The sequence below is a fragment of the Somniosus microcephalus genome, chromosome 5 (assembly GCF_052327205.1).
Source record: "Somniosus microcephalus isolate GS21.2 chromosome 5, FLI_Smic_1.0, whole genome shotgun sequence".
In the NCBI taxonomy this organism is placed as follows: domain Eukaryota; kingdom Metazoa; phylum Chordata; class Chondrichthyes; order Squaliformes; family Somniosidae; genus Somniosus; species Somniosus microcephalus.
Genome location: NC_140991.1, coordinates 30,461,475 through 30,473,802, shown reverse-complemented (window position 1 = coordinate 30,473,802; position 12,328 = coordinate 30,461,475). Strand labels below are relative to the sequence as shown.

At 40.8% G+C, this 12,328-nt stretch overlaps 1 protein-coding gene across 9 annotated transcripts in view; it reads left to right on the top strand.

Annotated features, from left to right (window-relative positions):
- The window catches only part of LOC147116985 (histone-lysine N-methyltransferase 2C-like), a 432,640-nt gene extending 422,783 nt beyond the window's left edge, over nucleotides 1-9,857 (top strand). For all 9 annotated transcript variants that reach the window (XM_085987500.1, XM_085987501.1, XM_085987507.1 and 6 more), the window contains 3 exons: nucleotides 2,950-3,023; nucleotides 4,496-4,604; nucleotides 8,183-9,857. In XM_085987500.1, the coding sequence (XP_085843626.1) occupies nucleotides 2,950-3,023; nucleotides 4,496-4,604; nucleotides 8,183-8,275 (276 nt within the window). In that variant the 3' untranslated portion in view covers nucleotides 8,276-9,857. The remainder of the gene's footprint in view (nucleotides 1-2,949; nucleotides 3,024-4,495; nucleotides 4,605-8,182) is intronic.
- Nucleotides 9,858-12,328: the final 2,471 nt, after the last annotated feature.

Below are 12,328 nucleotides of genomic sequence, written 5' to 3'. Positions count from 1 at the left end.
GCACGTGTTCGCCCTGGACACCGAAAGTGTCCCTGACTTCCCACATAGCACAGGAGGAGCACGCCACGCTGCCGAGCTGCCCTGCCATGTCCTACCCTTAATTTACTCCCTTTACTTCCTCTAAATTAAAGAATATTAAATACACTAGGGACCTTACTTCCCTTTAAACACTACTTACTCTAAACTAGAGACCTTACTTTTATTTTAACGACTGGACTGTAGAAATACTCACCAGGTCCTACTTGCCAATCAGCTCCTTCCCTGGTTGTAATGTCACTTTAGCGGTTTTGCGGTGTTGTTTTACTGCTTCTGCTCTCGGACTCTTCCCTTGGTGTAAAGTAAGAACCAGTTCCTACAGGGTGAAAAGTTAGGAAAAGCAAAGGTGAAGCAAGGGAGCTCCTCCTTCCACTCCTCACCTAACTCCCTCACTCACCCAACTCCCAGCACTCTATTTAAACTGCACAAAAGGGAAGGCCTGTGATAGGATGGAAGGCAGGAGAGATTAAAAGACATAAGCGGTGATGGTGCAAGGCAAAGGGAGATGGTAATGGGACAAGTTAAGAAATAAAAGATGACTCTAGATGAGGTGTAAATGGCAATGGCAAAATCATCAGCAGCTGCCATGTGCATCGGGGCCGAGGTTATAGTCTGAAATTGTTGAACTCGATGTTGAGCCCAGAAGGCTGTAAAGTGCCTAATCGAAAGATGAGGTGTTGTTCCTCGAGCTTACGTTGAGCTTCGTTGGAACAGTGCAAGAGGCCGAGGATGGAGAGATCAGAGTGGGAGTGGAGCCGAAAATTAAAGTCCCATTACCATCTCCTTTTGCCTTGCACCATCATCCCTTTTGTCTTTTAATCTCGCCTGCCTTCCATCTTCCCTTTGTTCTTTCCTCCCCTCCTCCCTTTCCCTGCCCCACACTTGCAAAAAATCTGTTACTTCTCCAACTTATAAGAACGTAAGACGTAGGAGCAGGAGTAGGTCATTTGGCCCCTCGAGCCTGCTCCGCCATTCAATAAGATCATGGCTGATCTGATCTTGGCCTCAACTCCACTTCCCTGCCCGCTCCCCATAACCCTTGACTCCCTTACCTTTCAAAAATCTGTCTATCTCCACCTTAAATATATTCAATGGCCCAGCCTCCACAGCTCTCTGGGGAAGAGAATTCCAAAGATTCACGACCCTCAGAGAAGAAATTCCTTCTCATTTCCATTTTAAATGGGTGCCCCCTTATTCTGAAATTATGCCCCCTAGTTCTAGATTCCTCCACGAGGGGAAACATCCTCTCTGCATCTACCCTGTCGAGCCCCTTCAGAATCTTATACATTTCAATAAGATCCCCTCTCATTCTTCTAAACTCCAATGAGTATAGGCTCAACCTTTCTTCATAAGACAACCCCTTCATCCCAGGAATTAACCTCGTGAACCTTCTCTGAACTGCCTCCAGTTACAGTTACTTTTTCCAGTTATGACAAACGTCATCGACCTGAAACGTTAGCTCTGTTTCTCTCTCCACGATGCTGCCTGTTTCCAGTATTTTCTGTTGTTGTTTTGCTTCAACTACCCTTTCCAGAAGACAATTTCTCACTCAATGCATAACTGCCATCAGTCCTGAACCTGCTTTTTGCCAAGTTTACACCCGTGCCCCCTTGTCCTGCAGTTGGGGTTTAACTTGAAATAGTGATCAAGATTAATCTTTTGCTATTCCACTTAGTATCTTGTAGAGTTCCTTTTATAATATTTTTAAGTGCATAAAAAGAGGAAGCATTTTCTGTGCGTTAGTACAATCTTGCACTGAAGTGAAAAAGTAGAAACAATACTTTAAAAAAAAACAAAGAATACCTAGATTTCCATGTAGTTTCATCCAGCAATATGACATAATCAGGTGACAAATGGCCACTAACAATTTCTCCACAGTAGTTACTGCCAGCTGTCAGTAAATGGTAAGTAACTTTGAAACTTGGTTTTTCTGTGCAGGTGGGAAAATGCAAATGCAAATTTGTAACTAGATACAGGAAACTTTGGTTTATCCGGAGGTTGTATGTCCGGAAACCTCGATCTATCGGCAGAAATCAGGAGTCGTTTTATTAGGTTTTTTTTCTTCTCGTGGCTTTTTTTTTCAACAGTCAGGCTCTGCAAAGTCTCTCTGAAGCTGTTGCTAAGCTACAGAGATGCTTCTAAGGTACGGTCGACTGTTTAGAAGCTGTTGCCAGATACGGAGCTGCAAATCTCCGTATGCTTCAACATTAGCGCTAGTTTGTCCAGCAGTTTTGATAGATCGGCAACAGCTCGGTCCCGTCGGTGCCGGATATCTCAAAGTTTCCTGTATTGCAAGGGTGTCATCTACATTAAACAGAAATGGGCCTTGAGAATGGACTTTTTCTCCCAAGTTACAAGCCTATGTTGAGCTTCCCCTTGCCTGCTGTGGTCTCCCATAATAGTATTAGCACAAAAGATTCTTGTTTTTGTAGATTTCTCACAGTAGAGAGCTCCGGTTGTGGTAGAGGCAATGCAGCACAAGTATTTTAAGATGGTGTATGTAATTCTCATCCTTGTTTTCAATTCCCTTCATGGCCTCGCCCCTCCATATCTTTGTAACCTCCTCCAGCCCTACAACCCTCTGAGATCTCTGCGCTTCTTGCGCATCCCCAATTTTCATTGTTCCACTATTGGTGGTCGTGCCTTTAGCTGCCTCAGCCCTAAGCTCTGGAATTCCCTCCCTAAACCTTTCCACCTCTCTCTCCTCCTTTAAGATGTTCTTTAAAACCTACCTCTTTGACCAAGCTTTTGGTCACCTGTCCTAATCTCCTTATGTGGCTCGGTGTCAAATCTTGTTTGCTAACGCTCCTGTGAAGTGCCTTGGGACGTTTTACTACGGTAAAGGCGCTATATAAATGCAAGTTGCTATGTAAAACCTCAAGTAGCACTTACTCTTTCTTAACTTGTTTACAGAACCGTGGAGTGTACATGTTTCGCATTGACAACGATCACGTTATTGATGCAACGTTGACGGGAGGTCCTGCAAGGTGGGTGTTTTTGCAAATAAAATCGGAGTGAAATTCCTCCCCCCCCCCCCCCCCCCCCCCCACCAGGCAATCGTGTTCTTGGAACTGGAGATTGCTGTGTCTTTGTTTCATTATAGTGTTCTAATTGCTAACATTCTTCAGGGTATTCAGTGTGCAGTACTTTGTGAGTGCTGAATGCATTTGTGTGAGTTACATATTTTTCATTAAAATATAGATGCTGCCCTTTCCTACATTGCAACCTTTTAAACGTCATATAGTATTTTACAATGGGCCCACTTGCAAAGCAATAAATCACACAACATTCTTGTGTTGGCATACTACAACCTTGAAGCAAAATTGCATGTTGTCTGTAACCTCTTCAAAACTGGAGGCAGTATTACTGAATTTAAAAAAATTAAAAAAAAAGGAATCTTTGGCTTTACCAACATAAGAAAAGTCAAGACAAGAAAAGGTGATTTGGTCCTACAAAACTCATCTCCTATGTTAACTCTCGCATAATAGCATCCAGCCCCATTTTGAATGTCCCTAATGTGTTTGTTTCGACTGCACACCTGGAAGATTGTCCCAAGGATATGTCACTCCTTGAGGATTGGAGAAGGAGTAACTGTATTTAGGGAAATCTTGTTACTGTGAAATTGAACTTAGTAAATAAGGTAATTTGTAGACTCTCACCCAATTAAATGACCATGAAAGATGGCAGTGCAACCTACCCACACCAAGCCTGATGTGTAGGTCAGTTCTTTATTCCTCCTCCAGTTAGAGAAATGCAGTGTAAAAGTCCTTCCCTTGTCAGAGAGTGGCATCAAACGCTTGGTTCTAAGACTGTCTGGTTTCCCTGAAGTACTAGGGAGAATCATGGCCACACTCTACCAAGTGATTTTCTATATCCTGTGTTTCGTCTACATGCTTTTGATAGTGAACTGGCCTGCAAGATACTCAATCACTGTCCTGAACACAGAACAAGAAACAACATTCCCTATATAGCAGCACGAGTCATTTAATAACTAACACAGACTTCAAGTCCCATGCTTTGAATTGGGGGTTAATCCTACACCTAAAGGATGTACTAACTTCCTCCGCTTTTACGGTTTGCTCACCCAGCATCAATATGGACATCGTGCTTCTGTAAAAGAGCAGTGCCCCAATAGTTTTACCTCATTTGAATGGCAGCCTATTCATTTGTGTATATATACCTCTCAAAATTCTAGTATGTGCAGAATTGGGTTTAATTACTATGATCACATGGTTCTATTTAAATTCCACTTGGAAATTAGCAAATATGTCCAGTCCGCAGATAAAAATATCTTTGATAAAAGAACCAGCCAGCTTGAACTTCTAGTCTAGCCAATAAAATTGTAGTAACGTGATCTATATTTTAGTAAGCTAAGGTGACTGGGCACTTTGAATTTTGACTTTCATATTCATACAACAATTTCTGGTAATCTGATGTGCATTTTAAATCCATTTTTCAGATATATTAATCATTCCTGTGCACCAAATTGCGTGGCTGAGGTGGTGACCTTTGAGAAAGGACACAAAATAATCATCAGCTCCAACCATAGGATCCAAAAAGGAGAGGAGGTGGGTCCACCTTGTAAGCAAAACACTTCATTAGGTCTGCTTTACAGCCGCTAAAGTCAACCAATGCTGCATTTACAATAGTTTGTACAGGTAACTTGTTACAGAGTTAAACTTCATTGCAGTTGATACTGGAGAAGGATCGAGAGAGACAGAAAATAAAAAGGAGCGAGTTCGGAGTTACATTTGTATTTAGGTGTGTAGTTTTGTTAGGCTATGAGTGGGAACCCCTCCTCGGTTAAGAGTCGAGGGTGAGGAAAGGCTTTTCGGCCCTTCAAGCCCACTTCATCCAGAGTCCATTCTATCATGAACTTGCCTCCCACAACATTTGTTCATCCCCTAATTTAGACATTGATGTCTAATTTTTCCAATTATTTTAACACTGGGGCTAACCCATTTAGGTTTACTGTATATTATCTTGCACTTAAAATAAAAGTGTTCTCTCCAGCATCAAAATGAAGCCAACTGGAAAATGTTGGCCTGAGGGGTTTAACAAAAATCAGTGTTAAGGATAATCCATGAAGTGGTTACTTCCCCTCCCTATCATACCCATTTGCTTTTCCTATTCCACTTTTACTAATATGCAACATTTCAGTCCCAATGTATATTATCTTACATTTCTCTACATTAAAATCGATCAGTCATTCCTAGCCATGTGCCTTGTTTTCCCATAACCCTTTGAATGCTGTCAGATTTTCTTAATGCTTGTCACATGGCCACAGGCCACATAACTTTGTCTCATCATCAGTAAAGTTTATTATAATATACATATCCTCCTGTACCTTTATGAATAGTGGGACCCACAGGAAACTGAACCAATCAATGTGGAACTCCTTGTTGCTGTCCCTCCAAACTTTTCCATTTGTCACCATGTTTTGCTCACTATTGCTAAGGCAGTTTTCAATCTGTTTAGATAATATATTACTTCCATAATTCTTAATTTCTTTCTCTGTGGAACTTTGTCAAATGCCTTCTTCAAGTGCAGGAAGATTATATTGATACAATTGTCCTCATCAATCAATTGAATTCCCCTTCAGTGGGGTTTTCCTTCCCTCATGCCTGGCTGTGTTGTGGACTAATTGATAGAGGTGATTGCTATACTTAGTCAATAACTCCATTATCATTGTATCGTGCGACTATCGAGATGGTAGAAAGCAAACTAGATGGACCTTGGCCTTTTTTCATCTAGCCACTCCTATGTTCCCAAAAAAAAAATAATCGGAGAGTCTTTTAGGGCACTAGTATTCTTGCCATCTGGTCAAGTTGCTCTTTGTACATTTCATTCCTTGAAGCGATGGGATCAAAACATCATATAAAAATGTGAAAACAACTTAAAAGACCCTGTTATTTCCCTTGTTTTTGACTGAAAAGTTTTAATAGTTTGAGCATAAGTTCACTCAGTGCAGGAGGAAGACCCGGCTATGGTACGTATTCAGTCCTTAGTCTGATGTTGCCAGTCTTGCGATGTGGGTCACTAATTGGTTGGGGGGGTAAGAGACAGTAGGGATAAAAGGAATGTTTCTGATTGGTGGGATGTGACGAGTGGTATTCCCCCAGGGATCTGTACTGGGGCCTTACCTTTTCACTATATATATATTAATGACTTGGATGAAGGAATAGAGTTGTATATCCCAAGTTTGCAGATGACACTAAGTTAGGAAGCACAGTAAGTTGTGTGGATAGGAGCAGGAAGTTATAAAGCGACATACAGACTAAGTGAGTGGGCAAACTATGTCAGAAGGAATTCAGTGTGGGGAAGTGTGAGTTCATCCACTTCGGATCCGAGGAAGACAAATCGGAGTATATTCTTAATGGTGACAATCTCGGAATTGGGACAAGCAAAGGGATTTAGGGGTCCAGGTACATAAATCACTAAAAGCTAGTGTGCAGGTGCAAAAAGTAATCACGAAGGTTAATGGAATGTCGGCCTTTATCTCAAGGAGGTTCAGATACAAAAGTGAGGAAATGATGCTTCAGTTGTACAGAACCTTGGTCAGACCCCATCTGGAGCACTGTGTTTAGCATTGGGCACCGAACCTCAGGAAAGATATATTGGCCTTGGAAGGGGTACAGTGCAAATTCACCAGAATACTACCTGGGCTTTAAGGGTTAAATTGAGGACAGGTTGCATAAACTTGGTTGGTATTCCTTAACTTTACAAAAAGAAAATACGGCAGATGCTGGAAATCTGAAATAAAAACAGAAAATGCTGGAGAAACTCAGCAGGTCAGGCAGCATCTGTGAAGAGAGAAACAGAGTTAACATTTCAGGTCGATTCCTTAACTTTAGATGGTTGAGGGGCAATTTAATGGAGATGCTTAAAATGATAAAGGGATTAGATAGAATAGATACAGATAAACAATTTCCTTTATAGGGGAATCCAGAACAAGGGGGCCAATCAGGAGTGAAATCGGGAAGCAGTTTTTCCACGCAAGTGGATATCTGGAATTCTCTCCCTCAGAAGGCCGTGGATGCTGGGCAATTTAAATTTTCAAGAGTGAGATCGACAGATTTTTATTATCGAGGGATATGGATCAAAGGTGGGTAAATGGAGTTGAGGTACAGATCAGCCATGATCTAATGGGTAGATTGGCCTACTGTTCATTTGTATGAATGTATATTTAAGGAGCTCTTTATTGGGGCTATCCCAACGTGAAAGAATTCTGTACTCTGCAGTGTCCCTAAAGGCAAATGGGTTGAGAACAAAAACTGACTAATTTTTAACACTTCATTTTGGGAGGAAAAATTATTTAATGTAGTTCACCCTGTCTAAATTAATAATTATAACTTGCCTTGACTGCCTGCCCAAACCCAATTCTATAGTGCTAACATAACATGCTCCAAGGATGTGAAAGGGAACCATTTCCCTAAATGAACTATGAATAGTTTGTATAATAGGTCAAATAATAGTGACCACACCAGGTGGTTTTATGCTGAGCTGATTAAAGTACTCATGGGAGCACCCTCACTACAAGGACTGCAGTAGTTAAAGAAGGCAGCCCACCACCTCCGCACAACTAGAGATGGGCAGTAAATATGGTCTTACCATCGTAACCCTCATCCTACGAACAAATGTAAATAAAATTAAGCAACTCTGCTTTAGTTACAAGCACCCCATCTAATCCTGCAAACCTCTTGGATTGGTGTGAGGAGTGTTGCTGCTGTAATGTCCCGAAAACACTCTGCTATTTCACGGCTGCATAGTTAGTTTTCAATTAAATATTGTGTGATTTGCAGAATTGGAGCTAGTGCGTCTTTCATTACCAATGAAGATGTAAAAGTTACTTAATCCCACTGTTGGTTATTGTCAGGCTTGCAAATTCCCTTTCTTTTCACTTCAAATACATGCCTTGGGAAGTCTGATGAAGTAAGAGTTGATGTGATTTTTCTGTTAATTGTAAGTATTATAATGGGAGTAGTTGCCAGAGTAAACACAATACTTCTGGAGTTTGGTTACTTTCAATTCTAAATCTGTACTGTGGTCTGGTCTGTCATTGAGGTGGAATGTGTTTTCAAGCCTTGGTTTTTGGTATCTGTGTTTTTCTAACCCAGTCACTGATGAGAAACCTTTTCTATTGCAGCTGTCCTATGACTACAAGTTTGATTTTGAAGATGACCAGCACAAAATCCCATGTCACTGTGGAGCTGTAAACTGCCGTAAATGGATGAACTAAGCGCATTCCTTGCAATATTTCCGGGGTTGCTTGTCCCTGGGAAGAGATGCTTACAAAAAAAATTTTTTTTTTTTTTAAATAAGCCTGGAGTTCACAAATAATTTTCCTCATCTCCAGCAGCAGCACAGAGTTCTGTAACAAGCATAAACTGAAGACTGGCTGAGACGCCGGTCACCCCATCTGTTCATTTATAATGCAGGTGGAAGCAGATTACTAAATGGTCTAGCACTGGAGTTACTGTCCTGTATCGACAAAATGAGAAATGGTTTTACTAGGAAAAGAACCAACGGCTGACCTGCTTACAAGTAGGGTAGGCACTTATGAATGTAGGACTGAATTCACCAGCTAGGGGAAGGATCAACAGTGCTGGCCACAGCCTTATTTGCAAGGGGCAGGCCCTCTAGTTTAAAATAAATAAATAAATAATTAAAAGTAGACACCACTGAACAAGGAATGTACTGAGATGACTTCCTTAGGGATACAGCTAAGGGAAATAACTTGCACTAAAAACATTTAAAATACTTGATTCCATGAGTCAGTTTATTGTAGTTTTTTGATTTCTGTATGATAAAAGAGAAACATTTTTGTATTTATTGGATAAGTGAATGAAGCTATTTTTAAAAATAAAAGTAGAGGAAAGCCAAGCTGCTGCTGTTACCTGCAGATATAAAACCCTGTTACTTTGTACAAAGTGTAAATAAAGTGAGGAATAAAACAGTATAAAAAAAAATGACCAAATGCTACCTGACACTGCAGCCGTTTGCTTTTAGTGGAGTCCTCTTGAGTCAGGTTACATGGCATATAATTTTAACCAACTGTGAATTAGGTTCAAAACCACACCCAGGTAGTGGCTAGGAGCTCCTTCAGCAAAGCTAGATGTAAAGGTAGAGGATTGCAGACACAATACATTCAGCAGAATCATGTAAGGGTTGTAGCCTCAAAGATAGTTTTTATTTTTAAGCAAAATTATGAGATAATGTAATTATGCTAACACTGCAGGATTTTTGGCAATAGGGTTTTGGAATAAATGAAAAAATAGGCACAAAAAATAATATTTGTATGGATTGTTTTTGTTTACATTTCTTTAAACAAACACTGTTTTGTGTTGGCTTGTAGAGGTTTAAAAAAAATGCATTTTGAACCAGGTTAGCTTTATTTTGTACTTACAGAAAAAAATAACTGGTACTGACACTTCACGACTAAGTTCAAAATGAAGTTTGTGTGCACATTATCAGTAAACTGTTGTTATATTCAATGAAACGGTCATAAAATTGTAATGTATATGGCATGTTGTATTTTTTACCTTGCAGAAGAAATCAAATGTACATAGTTCTTCTTGATAAATAGCTGTATGAATTTGTTTCTTGGATTTTTTTTTTTCTCTTGTATAATAATATTCCAACATCCTACCAGTATTTGTCCTACAGTTTTTTTTCTGTCCTGTACAATAGTATCTAATGTTGGGGAAAAAAGCAGCTTTTTTTTTTTGAAGTATAAAGAGTGTTATTGGGTTTTGGAGTTTGTGCAACCAGATTAGGAGATCAGCATTTACAAATAAAATATTTTACATCTATGAACAGAATGGTTGTGTCATTGTGAATAGAACTGTTTTCTCACACTCTTAAAATAGGGTATTTATCTTGGAATATCACTCTTGTTCAACTTGGAATGATGGGTTATCTCAAATATATATATATATCCCCAAATTCACCAGACTTTTGGATAAACTGCATAATGCCAAAGGTAAGTTTAGAAAACCTGTATGTCTATTAAGACAGTAACCGGTGGATGCAATGCAAACAGATTCAGAAGGATTTGTATCTGTTTGGGTGACTGGGTCAAAAGGTAAATGCAATTTCACGTGGATTAGCATAAAGTAATTCAGTACAGGACCAGGGAAACAAAAAAAGTAAGTATCTGTTGAATGGAATTTGCCAATCAGGAAATGTGTTTAAATGGAGCATGCTAATCAAGGAAGAGGTTATTGTGAATAAATCTGCAAAATAGCCTAGTGCTTAGCAGCAGTAAAAAAAAAAAGTAAGAACGATATTGGGTTGCATTAGCAGAGGGATGGAGTACAAATGAAAAGAGGCTGCACTGTTCAGATCCCTGTATGTAGTTCTGGCTGTCTAATTGTAGGAAGGGTGTTACTGCTCTTAGATGTGTAGATGCAAGCAACCAAGTTCATTTTTGTAATGTCCGTGTGTAATTGAGACACGGACTGCAGAAGTTGGTTATAACAGGTGTTTACTGAATGGAGACAAAACTGGAACTACTATACAAAGTTACTACACAGGCTTATATACAGGGGTGGTCACTACTGGTACTGCAGTATACAGGGGCTGCAGAATATAGTTCCTTCAAGGTACATACACTACAATTCCTCCCCTTTTAGCTAAACAGTACATAACATTCGATTAATAATTAAATAACATTTACAATTACAGTTGTCATATACATTAGCTGAAGTTAATCAATTATAAATTCAGTCTTTGAGGAGGCTTCCTGATTCTGTCCGGATAACGCCTCTTTGGGGTATCAGGTTCTTCTGGCAAAGTTGATTCGGGATCAACGTCGTTGTTTGGTTCGTCTGCTTCCAATATCACCGATTCTGAGGTAGATGCAATTGGTACTTCGGTTTCATCACCAGGTGTATAGGATCGTGGTGTAGATTTGATGTTTTCCAGTGACTCTAGAATCTGGTCAGCATGGCGTCTTACAATGCTCTCTCCAACGTCCACGGTATACATTAGAGGTCCTTGCCGTGTGCAGATCGTTCCTGGCTGCCATTTCTCTGTGCGGTAGTCCCAGGCCAAAACTGGTTGACCTATCTTGAAACTCCTGGTTGGCCTTTCTTTCATATTCTGAAACTGCCTGTTCTCCACATCTCTTCTGATGTTTGGCTTAACCAAATCCAAGCGGCATCTTAGTGTTCGATTGCAGAACATCATGGCTGGAGTTTGGTTGGTAACCACATGTGTCGCATTCCGGTAGGCAAACAAGAAGTTATCCACCTTGTGTTGTAGGGGTATGTCTTCATTACACATTGCCTTGATAGCCGCCTTGAATGTTTGAACGAACCTCTCAGCCAATCCATTGGTGGCTGGATGATATGGGGCGGATGTGTAATGCTTAACACCATTGTTCTTTAAGAACCTCCCGAACTCTTCAGACACAAACTGTGGTCCATTGTCGGAGCAAATCTGTTCAGGCAGCCCATTTCTGGCGAATATGGTTCGTAAGACTGAGAGAGTTTTTTCTGTGGTGGTTGAGGACATTTTTATTACCTCTGGCCACTTTGAATGTGCATCCACCGCAATTAAAAACATCGAGTCCATAAATGGACCAGCAAAATCAATGTGTACCCTTTGCCATGGAGATGAGGGCCACTCCCATGGATGTAGAGGGGCTTGTGGTGGGGCGTTTTGGACCTTCTGGCATCCTGTACAGCTCTTGGTCATCTCTTCGATTTCTCTATCGATTCCCGGCCACCACACAAACGCTCTGGCTAAGTTCTTCATTTTTACCCCTCCCAGATGACCCTCATGAAGCTCATTGAGCACTCTCCTTCAATTTGGGTGGAATGACTACTCTGGATCCACACATCAAGGTTCCTCTGCACACTGACAGCTGTTCTCTTCTCGGCGAGAATGCTGGCAACAGTGGTTCGCCATGTGCTGGCCATCCCTTCACCGTTAAATCATAGACCCTGGAGAGTGTCGGGTTATTTCGTGTTTCCTTTTCTATGTTTGCATTCGTCACAGGTAGACATTCGACTATGGTCGAGTGGAATATCTCCACAGGATCCACTGCAGGTGCTTCTGCCACCGTCGGCAACGGTAGGCGCGACAATCCATCAGCATTTCCATGCTGTTTAGTTCCTTTGTACTCGATGTTATATTGGTGTGCCCCTAGGAAAAGGGACCACCTCTGTAGCCGTTGTGCTGTCATTATCGGGACACCCTTCTTAGGGTTGAAAATGGAGACGAGGTTGATCAGTTAGCAGAGTAAATTTCTGTCCATGCAGGTAGTGATTGAACTTCTTCACCCCCC